Consider the following 17,925-nt stretch of genomic DNA (forward strand, 5'->3'; position numbering starts at 1 on the left):
GAGAGCTTGCCGTAATGCTGCAGGTCCAGCCTGCCCGTGCTGCAGATGAGCAGCACTGGCTGCTTCCCTGCTCTCATGATTTGAAGCGTGATTTCCCTCCACCTCAAAGGCAGCAAAACCGCTGTGATTTAATTGGCAGCATGTTTTCATTTGTTCCAAAGTCTGCGGTCTCGTTTGTTGTACATTAGCGTTTCTCGCAATGAAAACAGCTTCATTGCAACCTGTCCCCTTCAGGTGCTTCGCTCTGACGTGACTTTGTGCAGAGCTTTTGCTGCTTATTTTCCTCAATCTCCTTGAATTTTACCCAGACGCTGGGTGCTGTTTAGGAAACATGGTCTTAATCTTCCTTTGCTCTTCAGGGCTGTGATGGTAACGAGCTCGCCTGGCGATTGAACTGCGGGCTGGGTAGCGCCCAAGGGAAAATCTGAGCGTGTGTAATTGCTAAAGCCGGCTAAAGGGAGCTGGCTGGAGATGAAGCCGGAGAATTTCTCTTCAGGGAGCTGGCGGAGGCGGAGGGCCAGAAGGTTGGGATCTGTGTCCTCCCGTGCTGCTCTCTTCCTCCGGAGGTGCTTGCTTTCCCCTCGGCGAGCACAGCTGCGGGTCAGCAAGCTCACGTCCTCGGGTCACAGGGGCTGCTGCTCTCCACTGGCAGTTTTGTTTGGCAATGAAGCGAGGGGATGAGGCATTGCAGGATCTGGCCCGAGAGCTTCCTAACTCTGAGAAAATCCCTTTCAGAATTAGGGTAATCTTTTCCTTTTCCAACTCCTCCCTTCCCTCCTTTTTTATGCATTTTACCCTTCAGTTGCATCCAGTGGTTTCCAGTCTGCAAGGCAGGACCATGGGTCCTCGTTAGAGGTCTCTGGGGAAAGAGGGGCTGGCTGGTCACCTCCAGTCTTTGCTTTCCCACTTGCCATCTCCGTTTCCTTTGCTTTTTGTCTTTTCTGCCTTATCCCGGCCTCTCTCAACTTTTACTCCTTGGTGCTAGGTTGTCGCTTGCCTAGTTAACACCTATCCTAGACATCATTCTTTCAAAATATGGCTGTCGATGCCATTTGGGGCATAAAAATCCTGGTGATAGAGGAACGCTGGTCCTTTGGCTTGGGACATAGCACTGGCTGGAGGAGCAGAGTAACACCGACACATCGACATTGACATTGCCTCTCCCTTTGGGGGGTCAAGTCTCTGTCTGCAGGTGGGGTGACAAATTTGTGCAAAGGACTGAGGAAGTGGGAATATTCCTGTTTTCCCAAAAACCTCCATACTCAGAGACTGTCTTGGCTCAGAAAAATATTGTCTCTTTGGGTGAGTATTATGGCTTCAGGGGGAGTCACGGGTGGTTGGCCCCAAGCCCCGCTCAGCTGCAGCTGCAGGGATTAAAAAGTACCAGGGGTCAGGTAATGTGAGATCTGGATGTGACCCAGGGTGGGCTCCTCTGATACCTACACGTAGTTTTAGATACATCCCTCGTGTATTTACCTACTGCAACGTCAGAGGGACCACTGAAAATGGGTGCCTTGTGGGCCTAGCCATCCTCCTCCTGCGGGCGTGAGGGTGGAGATGCTCTGTGGAGGCGTCCAGAGGTTGCGTCTGTGGCTGGTATCAGCAGTAGTTTTTGGCACTGCTAATTTTTTAGGAGGATACTGATTTGCCCTGGTTAGAACTTCTTGTGAGGAAAGTCTGCTTGGGGTAGGTTTTGGAAGGGAGAAAAGGTTGTCAAAATACTTCATTTTGATATTTTAAAAAAAAAAAAAACACCACGCTTTTTTCTGATTTGAGATGGGTTTTAGCTTATAGAATTGCTTGTGCATGAAAGCTTGAAATCAAAGTAAGTTATAACAAATTATATTTAATAAACAGACAGGACACCCCCAAAAAAAGTTTTCATAATTGAGAGCAAAGCATTTCAGCTGTTTTTAAAAGAAACTCTTCAAACTTGTCATTTGAAAATTTTAAAATGAAAATTTTCACTTTTCCTCCCCACTTGGGATGGGAAGAGCTTGGAAATCTCCGATCTGATGGCGTGGCATCCAGTAGCAGAGCAAAGGCTTCAGCAGCTCCTGCTGCCTTTGGAGCTCCTCTGCCTCCCAGGGCCCTCCAGAAGTGGAGCTTGGTCGGAGCTGGCTCTCCTGACCCATCCATACCGTTGGGTCCTTACCTGCAGAATCACCAGTTCTGGCAGTGAAATTGTTGTTTTTTCTACTTGCTGTTCATGCAAATCCAACTTGGTGCTCCCAAACGACCATGCATCTTGGGTCCATGGTGCAGAGCAGAATCAGAACCAAGTAACGGGTTCAATCAAAAGAAGATAGTATGGGAAGGACAATGGGAAGGATGCTCCATATCTCCTTGTACCTCTCTGCTCCCCTTCTGCAGCCCCGCAAGGCAAGCGTGGGCCTGCATCTCCCTCTAGTGACTTCTCGCAGACTCTCTCTTCATCAGCTGCATGGCACCAGCACCAAGGAGCCACCAGCCAGGGCTGAGGTCCCACCAGCTCTTGGTGCCATGCACCAGGTTGTCTGTGCCCTGTGGAGCTCAGGGGGAGCGCAGAGCAAGCTCTGAGCGGGGGGTGGTGAGTGTGCGGGGCTGATGGAAATGCTGCCAGCCGTTCCAGGAGAGGCAAAGGTCCTTCACACCCACCAACCAACCCAACCCTGGGTCTGTGCGCATGTGGCTCAGTGTGCAAGCCCAGTCTGAGACATTTATACTGGTGCTGGATGTAAAACCAATGTACATTTTAGATGCAGGTAAACTCTCTAAAGTTTAACTCTTCTTTTTCATATTCAGCGCTTTCATCTTGAGTGTAGATATTCCTATCAACGTTGCCGTTTTCCTCCATCCATGGTTGGTGCCCGGGCTCCGCTGGTGGTTGTAGGGCTGAAAGAGCCATCGCGACCTGCACTGTCCTGCAGGGACCATTTAGCATGGAAGCTGAAGACAGAGCGAGTCTCTTGCAAGCCACTGCCTTAAATTAATTTGCCACAAGCGTCCAGGAGGCTCCACCTGGCCTTGCATCCGCCTTCCCTTCCCGACCCTTGGAGGTTTGCCAGGAGCGCTATTGCAGCTGCTTGGCTGGGGAGGAGACGTGTGGCGGGGGCTGCAAGCTCCTGTTCCATTCTCCCGAGACCACCAAGAGCCTCAAAATACACAGAAGCATCAAAATCAAAAGCTGAAGGGGCAGACCGGTCCCTGGTGTAACTCTATATATTTCCTTTAATTGTTTCAGTAATTGCTCTCAAGCTTGGATTTCTGTCATTAAGGTGTGGGCTGTTCTCTCGATGCCCCTCCAGCATAGAAAATTGGGGGGATCATTGCAGTGGGACTGTGAGAAGGAGGTTCGTGTTAGCGTGGTCCATGCCGACAACTGGCTTGTGTCCATCGTGGAGGGCGAGTTTTGTTTTGTAGGTGGCTGAACAGACCTGCCCATCACCGATGAGCTTCCTTGGAGCTCGGGGGCTCCTGCCTGGGGCTCACAAGCCCTGGGCTGCCTTGTGTCCCCTGGTGGCACTCGTGCCCGTGGGAAATTAAGCAGCACAAAGTGTGTTGAGCAGGGAGGGGGGAAAAAAGTGAAAACGTCAAATTTCATTTTTTTTCTTCTTCCTTTTCAGGACTCCAGACCCACTGATTCAGATTTGACCCTGGGGTCACCTTGGACATGGGAGGACGCCCAGGAGACCCTCAACCGACAGCCTGATGGGAGCGCCCTGACTTCACTCTCTGCTACTGAGATGCCGTCAGCTGAGGAGGAGGAGGGCAACCTTTCTATTGAGGATGAAGGCTTTGAGCTGTTGAACTCCACCTATAAAAAAATCACCAGCCCCAGCGGGCCAGGGCTCGGCAGGAGCAGCCCGTGGGTTGCTGGTAGCTCCGGTGAGTCCATAGTCGTGGTTTCCTCTGTTTCTCCTACGCACCCTCACGATGCCTGGGTACCTGATGGTGCTTTTATCCGCCCAGGACCCTCCACCAAAACACACAGATCAGCCAAGAAGGAGCATGCCTCCGACCCCCAGGAGGAGAATGTCACCACGGAGAAGCTGACGGGCAATGCAGGCACCCAGCGGCGACTCTTGCCCAGCAAACCTGGCGATGCCATCACTGACCTGGACGTGCCTGCCGCCTTCGCCAAGGTCTCCCCATCGGCACGTCAGGCAGCTGCCCCCAAAGGAAACGTGCCCAAAGGTCCCCTGGGGACGGGGTCAGCAGGGAGTGTCCCGGAGCATCCTCCGGTAGCAGCCAGCCCCACTGTCTCAGGGCTCGGGGACAGCACTGCCCACCCGGGACACCCCATCTCGCCGGTGGCACACGGGCAGCAGGGTCACGTGAAACCGGGACCACCAGGGCTGCCAGGACCGCCGGGGCTACCGGTGAGTGGCGGAGGTGATGGCTGCTGGAGGGGAGGGATGGGTGGTGGTGCATCTTCCCCTCTAGAGCGGGTGGTGGGCGCAGGGTGCTGAGCTGTGGTGCCAGCACCTTGCTGTGGGAAACTGGGCAGGGAAACCTCCTCCATGTGGACAGCATGGGGCTGTGCACCAGCCCGGCCCTGCGAGAAGGTTTTTTGATGTCCCTGAAGAAACTTCACTGGCAACTGGAGAGAAGATGATTCCCTTATCCCCCCTGCCCCAGAGATGGTCTCAAGTCATTTAACCATCTTGTCGGCTTTCATTTCACCCTGGTCCTGCCCAGAGGCAGGCTGAGGGGCTCAGAGTGGGGCCAAGCCATCTCCTCCAGCCCCTGTCCCCACACCAAACCCCAGGTGTCAGTCTGCAGCCCCCGCTGGCATTGCTGTCCTTTGCTTCTCTACCACTGCGACACCCCAAAATTTGTGGTGGTTCAAAGCAGAGCATTGAATTTGTCTTGAAATAAGTATTGATTATTTTTCAGATTATTCATCCATTGTAGTAGATGAAAAAGGGAAATTTAAAAAAATTGGTAAACTTAGAATAGATAAATCTTAGAGAATTCATCAGTCTTCATTGAGAAGTAGCTGAAAAAATTTTTTTACATATTTTCCCATGTTTATTTCTTCTGCCAAAATGATTTCCCTCATTTCGTTAAATTTTCTTAACAGTTCCTCTAGAAAATTGCATTTCATTTAGCCAGTGCCGCTGCCAGAAATGACCACGGGCACCTTCTCCTACCCCCTGGGCAGACACCCACGTGAAAGTTGTCTGGGATGCCTTGAGCTCAGGGCTGCCCTGGGGGTTCATCTGGATGCTGCAGGGCAGGTCTCCACACGCGGCTGTTTTTACGGCTGTGTTTGAGGGCCCTGGCACTAAATTAGTCATCGATGAGCCAGGCTTCATAGGATAACGGCTAAATTTATGACTGCTAGCTTCCCCTTCGAGCCATCTCCTTGCTGCTGCAGCTATTGCCTGCAAAAACAGAAGAAAATAGCAAAAGGAACAGATGCTGAAGGATGAAAAAAATCCCAGGAGTGGAGGAAACGTCACGGTGTTTGACAGCCCTGCTGTCAGCCAGTAGGAGGGGAGGCAGCCAGGAGGGAATTGGTTTTTCCCCCTGTAGAAAGCATTGAGATGGATTTTCTCTTGGTCATGAGCATTCTGGGTGGAAACACAGGTAGAGGCAGCCCCATCCCAGCATTAGGAGTTTGGGTTTGAGATGCTGGCGCAAGCGGGTGTAGGCTTGAAGCTCTGCAACAGCACATGCCGTCCACAGTTAGAGCTCTTATTTTAGCTAAAATTATGTGCTGAGCCTGGCAACCTTTCCCGATGTTTTGTTACCACTGCTCAGGGCTGAGGGCAGGCGGGCTCTGCCCTTGCTGCTCCTCCCCAAAGGTCCTCCTGCCTCCTTGGGTCTCCATCCCACCAAGCCCCTTCAGCCGTCCTGAGCCGTGAGGGGTCTGGGCACGTAGAGCCTGCTTTGGGGCTCTTGCCCAGCCCTTGCACCCACACGCCTCGCTGCTGCCATGGCCCATGCTCGTGGTGGTGCCAGCAAAAGTGTGATGGATGTTTTGGGTGTTTAAATGTATCCTGTGGAAGGGAAACCAAAGAATCGGTGCCCTTGCCTTGGAAAACGTCATTAAAAGGAATTTTGGGGGTTTTCCTTTGGGAATGGGACTTTGCCTTGCCTCTGGTTTTGGCAGTGGTGATGTGTGCTGGGCTTGTGGCTCACCCTCGTACTGTGTCACCTCGGGCAGCCTTGCAACCGGGACCTGGGCACAAGGCAGGGTGCGTGTCTGAGGGTGACATCTCTCATTATTCTTAGAGGAAAGGTTTGGAAATAATGGGGTTTTAGCATCAACCTTTTCACTTGTGGGGCTTTTCTCCTCCTCTTTCACTGGCAGTGTCGATCAGGGAAATCAGCGGTGCACAGACCTCCAGCCCTGCCCCACCACGCGATGGGTCCTCTCCCTCGGTGCAGGTTCATGTACATCTGGTTTGCCACCCTCAGGGATTTTTATGCCTTTGCAAAAACATTTCGAGTAGCTGTTCCAGTCGGGAGGTGTGGATGGAGGTTTATTTATCATCCTGCCAAGTCCTGATCGTGCCCTAATGCTGTTCAGGGCATTTATGGACTGTAGACCCCGCAGACCGCGTGCCCTCAGTTCCCAACCCAGTTATCATCCGCTGCAAAGGCATTGGAGATCAGTGGGGAAAAAAACCAACATGTTGTGAGAAGTGGGAAGTGTTTCTTACTTTAAAAGCTGCTGATTTTTATGATCTTGCTAATCCTCCTTGCAGGGATTTCATTGTGTTGCCAGTATTCAAAAGCTCCTTGGCTTTCATAGACAGTGTTTCATGGGGGTTCCCAGCTGTCGGTATGTCCCCACAGGCTTTTCTTTTTCTTTTTTGATTTCTGTTACTCAAACTTAGCACTGGCTGTTTAGGAGCAGAGATGTGGTTTCTATTCGTAGGCTTAAATTAAATCCTGCTGGAGGCATCTGGTGTCAGGGATGGCGTGAACTCGGGTTACAGGCAAATGCAGCCTTCTCCATGCTTTCCTCCCGGGAGCCATCCACTGTTTTGCAGCACCCAGGGCTGCAGCCGTCGGGTCGTGCCGCAGGAGGAGGGATGGTGCTGCGGCGTGGTGCTGCATGCAGTTTTCAGGAAAAAACACTGGCTGCCTTCTGGATGAGATCTCTTGGATTGATTTTCATTTTTCTCTCCTGAAATGTTACAGCCCTTGGGTCCGTTGTTCCTGGTGCTCTGAATTGTTCTTTTTGGTTTGCACAAAACGAAATCAGCTTGGGAGCTGCTTAAGGGAGAGAAATAGATGCCGTCAAATTTCAGGAGGTGCTGTTGTGCCCATGGCTCGGTCCTGTCCCTCCCCTGTGCACTAGGACTGCACGTGTTGGCTTTGCAGCATCGGTGTTCATGCTGGGGGTGGCCATGGCCAGCATCTGGGGAGGAGCAGGAGGAGGAATGGCTCTTGGGCCATCTCAGAGAGGGTCCTGGTGCATTTAAGTGTCCTCAGTGGAGCACCATGACCCTCTGACGACTGTGTTGGAGGAAGGGTTCTTTGGGCACCCCATCGGCTGCTGGCATATCTCAGCTGTGGACCTAGGGCAGCGGGTGTCCACGCAGGAGATAAGCTAAAGGCTGCACCCAGAAGAAGTGACTGGACCCCATAGCTCTTTTGAGGGGGATCAGGGGGAGGCAGGACTTACTGAAGGATCTAATTTATATCTGCACCCAGGGTGGAGAGGATGAGCCTGTCCCCAGGCACCTTGCAACAGGCATGTGGTGCTCACAGTAAAATCCCAGTGACTCCAAACTGGGTACGTTCCTGCAGAAGTGGTCTCTCAGCAGCATGCATCCAGCTCCTTAAAGGAGGGCTGCTGGGTGGATAGAGGGGCTGCCTGGCACTGGGAGGGGTCCCTGCCCATTCTGGTGCATGCTTTAATATTGGGTACAGTGGGCAGGAATTGCTTTATTTTACCTCCTTCAGCAATGGTGGACTTGGCAGTGTTAGGTTTACTCTTAAGAGAGATCTTGAGATCTTAAGATCTTAATGTATTTTCCAACGTAAATGATTCTATGATTCTAATACCCAAGGTTTCAAAATCAGACCAGAGTTGCCAGCATCACTGCCGCTGCGTGTGCCATTTGGCACAAACACGTGCTGCGCACGAACCGAGCCTAAGGGGCACAGCCTCCAGCCCCCAGGGAGGGGGAACTGAGCCACGGAGCCCCGTGGCCTTCAGATCTGGGCACTTCAGGTGATCAGAGTCCCTTTGGTGAAACATCCCGCAGTGCCAAAGCTGTTTCTGGACATGCAGCTTGGCCTTTTTACCCATCCCATCGGCACAAGGCAGCGAGGTCGGGGCTGGCTGCTGCCCGAGCGGGGCTGCCTTGGTGGTCACAGGGATGCAGCCGTGTCTGTGCTGGGGTGGTGTTAATTCAGTGTGGATTCCCAGGCTTGCTACTGGGCTGTTTGCAAGCTCAGAACAAAAACGACGGCTGTAATTGAAGCCATCAGAGCCGCAGCTCTGCAGCAGACACACAGGTAGACACTGTGCTGCAGCCCGGCGTGTTATCAGTCTCTGCCAACATCTTCCAGGTAGATTTTTTTCGTCGAGAAAAGCCGGGATCTCCCATCTGACCTTGTTTCTGCCCAGACAGATGCTTCGGTAAGCCCCGAAGTGCGGTCGCCGCTTGGCCAAATGTGCACTTTTCACTCGAGGTGGGCTAGATCAGATCTCACACAAGTTAGAAGTCGCAGATGTTTGCGTCCTCGTCCAAACTACTGTTTGAGCGTGTGGCCGTGATCTAGCTCTATGGGTTTTTTTCCTAACACTCTGCCTTTCCTCACCAGGTGTCAGTAAAAGTGCTCCAGCTCCCCGGCCATATGGTCTGGGGCATTTCTGTGATGGATGCCGCAGGATTACGCCACTGAGCTGGCCGAGCAGAGCTGCTTTCTGATGCCAGGGCAGGAGAGTGGGAAGGGAGCAGCATAAAATAGGGTGCACTTTCCACCCCACCGGTCTTTGGGGTGTTTCTCTGAGGCTTGGTGCTGCTGGTATGCTCTGAATCAGCCGTTTCAGTTCCTGCTTCCCTGGGGCCAGGATGTCCCTGGCCATGGCACTGGTCACCCAGCTACTGTGGGATCTCCCCTGGTTGCAGGGGGTCCCCCTTTGAGGGGTGACACAGCTCTCCTCCTTTGCCTTTCAGGGCTGCCCTGGGAGACGTGGACTGGTGGGACCCAAAGGAGACAAAGTGAGTATTCCGGAAAACACAGGAAGGTATGGGATGGGGTGTAGGGTCCAGGGCAAATACCATGGATGATTTGGGTTGGTTTGGGTGTTTTTCATCAAGAGGGCAGTGTGAGCTTCTGAAGCTGCAGTCTGGTGGCCCTTTATGTGCATTTGGAAGAGGAAAGAACTATTTTTGCTGGGTATTTTAAGCCCAGGCTCAGGACTGAGCTGGCTGGCTGGACAAGCTGCTGTCTTTCCTCTGAGCCACTTAACGGCTCTACAGAGGCGGCAGAGCGGGGAGATGAAGCAGCTTTAGCTGAGGTCACCTGGAGGAGGGATGCTGGCGTGTCCCAAAGTCCAGCCCCATGCTATATCCACCAACTCACCTTGGAGGGACATCTGTCCTCCAGCACCACGTTGGTCAGACCCACGGCTGCCCTTCCTGCTCCAGGAACCCAGCGCGCAGCAGCCTGCACGGCACAGCTCGGTCTCCTGCTGCACGCAGCATTGCCTGGTGCGCTGACAGATGCTTGGGGATGCTCTGGATTAAGGGTGGTGCCTCAGTTTCCCCATCAGTAAAACAGTGAGAGTGCTCCTCTGCACAGCAGTTTCCATCTTTCCCAAGCTGTAGAGGGGCAAACTCGTTGCCCCATGAGTCACGCCGCTTCTGTGTGCATTAGCTTCAATACCTGTGGCATTTAGATGGGTCTGGGCACAGGCATGTGCATATGAAGCTCATTCCTTTTGCTTTCCCTGTTGTCAGGGTTATTTAGATCTTAAGAGCTGGTTTGAACCCAGGAATGTGCCTAGACCCAGACTCCGCTCAGAGGCTGACTTGAGTCAGAGCCCATCCAGCCTGTGTTGATTGTTAAATCCCCGTCTGGTTTTAAGGACCTGCCCTTGTCTTCCTAGGGATACCCTGGAGCCATGGGGCGGACGGGCCCCCCGGGCGACCCGGGCCCTGTGGGCATCCCCGGTGTCCCCACCATCGTCCTCTGGAGGAACTCCAGGGAGGACTGGCAGACATTCATGGTGAGTTACAGCCGTGGCGGGCGAGCAGTCGGGGTGCTCCACTTGTATCTCCTCATCAGCTCCCGTGCAGGCGCCTCTCTGCTCTGCTGGGATGAGAGCTGGGAGGAAGGGTTCGTGATGATTTGAGATTCCTGTTGGGAATGGGTTGGGGCTGTTGGGTGGGGGGACAGAGGCGGGGTGGGAAAGTGGGGGCAGAGGGAGGATGCCAAGGAGAGAGGTGCAGCTCACTGGGGACGGCTCTGCGGGCAGCTGTCCTTGGGTGAAATGGGATCAGTGTGTGCCCTATTTACAGCTGTGCTCACACAGCTATCCCTGTTTCCCCTGTGACTGACTGGGAGATCTCGGGTCCCCATCGTCCACACACATCCATGACCTCCCAAGGGTGGTTCATGCCCTACCTCTGTAGGACAGGGGCCAAAGAAGATCCAAGCCATGCAGAAAGCAGCCCCTCTCCTGCTCTGCATTGCTGGTTACAAAGCATTGCTCCGGTTTTCCACCGTACCCCAGTTTTCTGCCGTGCCCCAGCTGTGTGCCGTGGCTTTGGCTCGCAGGGTTTGTGCCTGTCAAGCTTCTTGCCAAGACGAGATATTTTCTCACCTGAACCCTGCTGCTGTGGGGAGCACAGGAGCGGGGACGGGACCTGCGGGGAGGCAGGAGTGCTTCAGCTACTGCGTAGCTGGCTGCGAAACTCCATGCACCGTGGGAGCGATCACTGCAACGACCCAGCCAGCCTCGTCCCGGTTCCCCGACTCCTGACAGCACAGTGACTGCTGTGATTAAGCTTAATTTCAAACTCCCTCTCAAGCCTTGCCTGAGCCAGGCAGGTCAATAGCTGAAGGCATTGGGTTTCTAACTGCCTTAGGCACCTTACCAACCAGGGGCTGGAGCTCCCTGGAGCGGGGATGCTCTCTGCGTTGTGCGTCTGTAATGTCCCTCTGATGGGACTGCAGCCTGTCTGGATGTTGGCTGCTCGAAGCAGATGCCGGGCAGATTGGCTTGCAAGGCATGTTGGTGCAACGGGCAGAGTAATGGGCCAGTGAGAGCCAGGCTCAATGCTCCGGCTCTCTAAGAGCTTTAATGACCTTGGGCAGGACTTTTGAGTTATCTTCAACTCGTTCATTTGTGAAGAGGGGTAATGGCACTCTCTGCTCCAGGGCAAATGCCTTTAATGCTGGCAAGACGATACAGTGAGGAGGACCTCTGCTCTGCCAGCACAGCACACCCCGAGGAAGGGATGGTGCTGACTGGAGGTACGAGGTGGAGAGTGGCCATGTGCTGATCTGGCTCTGATCTTGGATTGACCAACCAGAAGTCCTTGGGCCAGACCTGCCCCTTGCAGTTTTTTGTTGGATTGGATCAAAGCATCTGCAGAAGATAAATACCTGCCTTAGAGGAGATCAGATTCCTGCTGGGAAGTGCAGGAGAGCTGAACATTGGGAAATATCTTGGTTGACCTGGAGGACCTCCATGTTCTCCTGTCCTTCTGCTCTAGAGCAGGTGCTGTGCTGTTATCAATGCTCACAAGACCCATTGCAGGCACGCAGTGCGGGACTGGAGTAAACGGGGATAGGAGCGAGCAAGCTGGAAGTGTTGGCTGGAAGAAGCCTGCAGTGCCAGAGAGCATCTTCATGCCTGCGCCAGGGCAATCGCCTTCCTCCCAGGGTGTTTGGGATAGACATCCGCGTAATCAATTCCTGTTGTCAGGGCATGGTTACAGCACTTTGCAGGGCTGCTGACGCTCTTTGCTCTGCACACTCAGTCAGAATTGCATTTTTTTTTTTCCTGCCTGCATTTGGAAAGGGACCTCAGGCTTTGTTCTTCTGCAGGCTGAAACGTTCATGTCTATGGATGTTGCCGTAGACCATGATTTCTTTGGTGTACCACCACCTTCAGCACTTAGGCGTTGAGAATGTTGGAGGGAGCAGACAGTCTCGTCTGTGTTTGGGAAGCCGAAGCTGGAGGGCTGCCGGGGCCCTGGCCGCAGGCTCCCAGGGGGGTTGCGTGCTGGCACTTGGCCCAGAGCTTTTGGCAAAGTGCCGATCTCAAGGGGAAGGCAGTGTCTGGCAAGGATGACGTGGGGCACCCGAAAGCCTTGCTGGGCTATTGTGTCTGTGGCCGTATGACCCCGGCAGTGGCGTTTTGCTCGGCAGCAGGAAACGGGAGTGCAAAGCCGTGGGCTGGGTTTTGCTAATCTTTGTTGAGATAGCACAGGGGTGAAAAGCTGAATGCTGGCTGCTGTGAGCATGGGGGTGCTGTCTGCTTCTGCAGCCTCCTACAACTTACTGGGGGGCTGGAGAAATGCTGTGGCTCGGGACAGTGCTGCTCTTGTGAACCAAGTGCTTGTGATTTGGGGGCTGCAGGGGGGGCATCCTGGGCTGCTGGGGTTTGTTGTTGGCTCAGCCTTTGGAAACGCAAGTCAGAGGAGCCACCTCTCAGTCCAGGGGACGTAATGCAGTATGATGGACTGGGAAAGCAAGGGACATTGGTGGCTGTCCCAGAGCAGTTATGGCTGGGGGGGGGGGGGGGGTGGGCGCCACCCCCTTCTCCTCCGGCTCCCACCCTATTGTGAGTGCTGGCTGCTGTGAGCATGGGGGTGCTGTCTGCTTCTGCAGCCTCCTACAACTTACTGGGGGGCTGGAGAAATGCTGTGGCTCGGGACAGTGCTGCTCTTGTGAACCAAGTGCTTGTGATTTGGGGGCTGCAGGGGGGGCATCCTGGGCTGCTGGGGTTTGTTGTTGGCTCAGCCTTTGGAAACGCAAGTCAGAGGAGCCACCTCTCAGTCCAGGGGACGTAATGCAGTATGATGGACTGGGAAAGCAAGGGACATTGGTGGCTGTCCCAGAGCAGTTATGGCTGGGTGGATGCTCAATAGCCTCTCCTGCTCCTTCCCGGTGAAACAAGCCTTTGCTGTTCATGGGAATTGAGCAAAACCAGCTTAAGACCGCTGTGATTCTGCCCCGAGCCCCTGTCCTGTGTTTTTGTTCACAACAAGTTGACAGACATTGGGTTTGCCAAGAAGTTGTCTTGGTGTAACTCAAGGGGCAGGAACTGTTGCTGCCTTGTTCTGGCAGCGTTGACTTTGGTAGTGGTGGAGTCCCAGAAGCCGAGGAAGGAGGAGAACTGGACCTCCTGCAGTTATTAGGGAGCTTACTCTGCAGCGCTAGAGTCCTTTCTTTTTCTCTCTCCCAATACCTTTAAAAGCAAGAGGTCAGGCTGGGAAATGAGGGCTGGTAACCTTAGAGCAAAAGAAAATATTGCTCCATGCAAAAAGGAGGCAACCCTTAGGGATTTCCTGCTACTGAAGGGTTGGCTGCTAACGCAGCTCTGTGACTGCGTGGCTTTATGGACGTGGGGTGGGCTGGGGAGCGTGGTCACAGGGTGGGCTGGGGAGGGCGGCCAAGATGGTGCTGCAGGGCATGACCTGCTCCCTGCAGAGCTGTCGGAAGGGTTTTCTCTGTCCTGCTCTCAGGCTGGAGTTTTACAGGAGGACAGATCCAAATGGCGATCACTCCCCATCCTCCATCCCCTCCATTTTTGCTTACGATCCCCGTACCCGTCACGCTGCTCCCTGCTGACCAGAGCTGCAGCGAGCAAAGTGCTGACTATTTCCTGCTGAAATTGCAGAAGGCAATCCCGTCCCCGCACGCTGCTCCCTGCTGACCAGAGCTGCAGCGAGCAAAGTGCTGACTATTTCCTGCTGAAATTGCAGAAGGCAATTAATTTCTCTCCCCTCTGCTTGGCATCTGGTGCTCCGAAGTACGAGTTCACGTCTCCTGTGGGATTTTTTTTTTCCCCCCTTTTTAAAAGGTTGGATTTTTTTTTTTTTTTTGAGGCCTAATGAAATAATATCCTGTCCCGAGTGAATCTGAGTTCACTGATTCCCAAGACAAGGCAAAAGCATTGGCCATGCTCCAACCCCCCGAAAAAGTTTTTGTGAGCAGCTTTTGAGGGAAATGAGAACTGGCTGGACAAGAGGACCATGGCCTGGCCCTGGCAGGCTGGCAAAGACTGCACCCATTTGCTCACGGTAATCCATTCGGGATCAACTTGAAAGGAACTGAGATGCCTGGTGTGGCGTTAGAGCTAGTTAAATGCATCCATCCATCATCTGTCCCCGAGAGCCCCGCTCATTATTAGAAATATTTCCATATGTTGAAAGGTCTGTGTTTATTTTCGTTAATGAGTTCCTTGGCTTTTTCCCTTCTCTCTCCTCTGGTATCGGAGGACGGATCTTTGGAGGGGGGGACAGGAGGGGATTTCCTGGCGCCCCCAAGGCTGAAGCTGGGGAGCACGTGGGAATCCTGCCCCTCCAGCTGCTTGGGATTGGGGTGATGAACAAGGGGGGGCTTTTCTTAGCCTTTGATGCAAGCCAGGATTTGGAGGAGCTGCCCGGACCATGTGTCTGGGCTCACCGTGGGGAGGAGGAGGTGGAAAGGTGGGTTTTGCCTCCTGAGTGTCTGTGGTTTGTGCTGCTGGGGGGGCAGGAGGGTGGCTGGTAGTTGGAGGTAGACATTGTTTTGTTTCCTGGGCATCTCCCAAAACTTGGGAAAATCTGGCTTGGAAGTGCGCAGGGAGGAGGCTGCACTGTGAGTTTTTAGGACCTTCATGCTGGCTTTGAAATACGGTGGAATTAACTGCGGCTACGATGGGATTAGCCCACCCTGTGGCTTTTGGGTGTTTTTTCCCCCTTTGTGGTCATCTGGTCTTCTAAAAAATTGGAGGTACATGAAAGATTTGGCTGCTAGGAGCAGCGAGGAGAAAGCCTGCCAGCCATGGCTGCTGGAGGATCACCTCATCTGGGGCTTCAGATGGGGCTGGTCGGGATGAGGTTTCCCACCTGGGGCAAACTGGTGTCGAAACAGCTGGTTTTAGTCCAACCTGGGCTAAATATGATGGTACCTGCGCTCACCAACAACACGTTTCTGACCTCTCCCCATGCAAAACATTTCTGGTGTCCCAAGGCTGCTACGACATCCGTAGGGGAGCTGAATTTCAGCAAACTTCAAAAGTGGGGTCTCCGTCTTCATTTGCTAATGAGGCCAGCAGTTCCTTATCTCCTACACGTTGTCCTCAGATTAAGCCTTGTCCTGTGACTTGCATACACATAGTATAAAAAAAAATAAAAATTAATTAGAGCACTGGTTCATTCCCAAGCAAGTGTCTTCCCAAGCAACAGAAAAAAGACTTTGAAGCCAGCAAAAAGGGATTTAGGGTTTTCTTTTTAACATTTTGCTTCCCCCCGCCCCCTTCTCCTTTCAGCAATCATCATTTTACCAGCTTCTACATGCAGGCTGGCCGGTGAGTATCGCTGTTAAGCAACTTTCTGTGGTTCGGTTTTTCCTCAGCTTGGTCAGCTGGGTTTTCCTCCCTCCAAGCACTTCATCAGTGAGATTTGTTTTACCAACTTTTCTCTTTTTAATCCAGAGAAAACCTGGAGCCCCCGGGCCCCCAGGACATCCAGGGAAAACAGGAGCACCTGTAAGTAAGAAAAGCCTCGGTGTCCCCTCCGCGGCTGGATGCTGCTTGGCCCCGCTGCCACCCCGGCTGGCCTGGGGCAGCTTGCAGAGCCGATGTCCCCAGTCATTTGCACAGTCCTGGGCTGCCCCAAAAAATATCTGCTGCCAGGTGGCTTCTGACATGCTGTAATTAAGGGCCTTGGAATTGGGTTTCAAAGAAGCCTAATGGTTTGCTTGTCTGCTTCCCACCGAAACCCGGGTGATGCTTGATATCTAACTCCCTGGGTTTCGTTGGCAGACGCAGCCCCTGCCCCTCTGTCTCCGCCAGCTGAACAGTGCTGGCTTATCTTCCCCAGGGCATCGGGTTCCTGCCCCCACGTTTGGGTAGGGACCATGTGGATCCCTCCCAGAGGCACAAAAACAAGCCAGGGAACGGCTGATGCAGTACTTGTGTGGCGCCAGCTCCATGCTGGTGGGTCTGCAGCCCCATGCCCACGCAGCCCCCCGGATTGCTGGGTGATGCTTCCCCCCCGGCTGGCCTCTGCAAACAGGGCAGCAGCATGAGGCAAAAGAAACAAAAGCAAAACTCCCCGTCCTGACCTCCCGTAGGGCACCAAACGAATGGGGAACCGGATCTGTCGCCGCCTCCAAACCCACCCTGGCCACAGACCCCGCGAAGGCAGGCAGGGTGGCGGGTGTGCCAAGGGGTGCGAATCTTCCCGTTCTGCCCTTTCCAAGGCTGCCTCTGCGCATTGCTCGTTCTCCTCCCCATGACAGCCTCTGCAGGGCTCGGGCTGCTCTCAGCACGGGGCAGGACGGGGGGACATGTTTGTTGACTCAATCCCTGTTTTTGCACAGGGACCCTGCGGAGATCCAGGGGAGCCGGGCGAGAAAGGCCGGCAGGGGTACACGGTGAGTGGGGGTGCTGGCAGGGACGCCTGGCTGTGGGCGGGTGGGGGGCTTGGCTGCAGGGAGAGCCCAGTTTGGAGAGGTTGAGTGCACCCTCGGGGCTGTCCTGGGGACCCTTGGACACCCTGCCCCTCTTGGATCAAACCCTGGAGCACTGGGTGAGAGAGAACTGTAACAGTCGGGTTTGCTGCTGGTTTGGGAACTGTGCAAGGAAACGTGTGCCTGGTTTGAAGGGTCATGGGTGGTGATGCCCCAGTCCTCTCTCTGAGGTCCTTGCTGTGGCTGGCAGGGGTGGCTCTCCACAACAGGTTCATTCCCCTGACCAAGTCCATGCTGCAGCTCCTCTTGCCCTGTGGTTGCAGCACCCCGCTCCAGCAGGTGCATGGGCTCAATGACTGCTCAGCACAGTCCCTTTGGGTGCTGGACTCTGCCACATGTCACCCGATGCCCTGCCAAGCAGGTAGACACAAGGTGGCACGGTGGTCCCAAAAGCGTTCTGTCCTTTTGTCACCTTCTGGAAGCCACTCGCCTCCTTCCCCATGGTTCTGGCCGAAGGGATGTGTGAGCTCTGCCTGTTCTCTGCAATGGGAGCTGCTGTGCAGCGTGCCCTCGTGGGACCTGGCCACCTCCCCCCGGGACCGAGCGAGCACAGCTGCCTGTGGGGGTTTGGATGCCCCATGGGTAAAAGGAAAGGAGAGCAGATGTCCCAATCTCCCAGCATTGCTGGAGCTTTCCACCCGCTCTCCCACCCGTGCTCGCTGGTACCCAGCCCTTGTGGGAAGAGTTGGTGCATCCCGAATCTTGTCTCTTTCAACAGAGCAGATGCGCAGGCGTCCCCCAGCACCCCCCTGCCTCTTGCTCGTTTGTCCTGGTTGCTACTGGGCTGCTCCGAAGGGACAGCAGTGCCCATCCCTGCTGCTCCTCATCTCCCCGCTCACTCACCCATCTACTGGAGCAATTGTCTTCCTTCAGCCCTCCAGTGTTTCCCATCCTGCATAGCATCTCCCCAGTGACCTTAACCACAGCACCATGGTCCCCTTGGCTCCCTCTCAGCAATGACCTTCCTTTCCTCCTGCCATCTTTGTTGTCATCGTGTCTTTGTGGTGGTTTAACCCCAGCTGGCAACTGGGCACCACCCAGCCGCTCGCTCACTCCCGCCCACCCTGGTGGGACGGGGAGAGAATTGGAAGAGTAAAAGTGAGAAAACTCGTGGGTTGAGATAAGAACAGCTTAACAACTGAAATAAAATAAAATAGTAATAATAATAATAAAAAAAAATACAAAGCAAGTGATGCACGATGCAATTGCTCAGCACCCGCCGACTGATGCCCAGCCAGTCCCCGAGCAGCGGCCCCCTCGGCCAGCCTTCCCCCAGTT

At 54.0% G+C, this 17,925-nt stretch overlaps 1 protein-coding gene across 1 annotated transcript in view; it reads left to right on the forward strand.

Annotated features, from left to right (window-relative positions):
* LOC109279541 (collagen alpha-1(I) chain-like) overlaps positions 1 to 17,925 on the forward strand; it is a 65,184-nt gene that overhangs the window by 19,241 nt on the left and 28,018 nt on the right. The window contains exons 6-12 of the mRNA XM_019472844.1: positions 3,606 to 3,871; positions 3,974 to 4,361; positions 9,129 to 9,173; positions 10,064 to 10,183; positions 15,443 to 15,481; positions 15,608 to 15,661; positions 16,498 to 16,551. Coding sequence (XP_019328389.1) covers positions 3,606 to 3,871; positions 3,974 to 4,361; positions 9,129 to 9,173; positions 10,064 to 10,183; positions 15,443 to 15,481; positions 15,608 to 15,661; positions 16,498 to 16,551 — 966 coding nt within the window. The remainder of the gene's footprint in view (positions 1 to 3,605; positions 3,872 to 3,973; positions 4,362 to 9,128; positions 9,174 to 10,063; positions 10,184 to 15,442; positions 15,482 to 15,607; positions 15,662 to 16,497; positions 16,552 to 17,925) is intronic.

Source organism: Aptenodytes forsteri, unplaced genomic scaffold (genome assembly GCF_000699145.1).
Source record: "Aptenodytes forsteri isolate BGI_AS27 unplaced genomic scaffold, ASM69914v1 Scaffold325, whole genome shotgun sequence".
NCBI lineage: Eukaryota > Metazoa > Chordata > Aves > Sphenisciformes > Spheniscidae > Aptenodytes > Aptenodytes forsteri.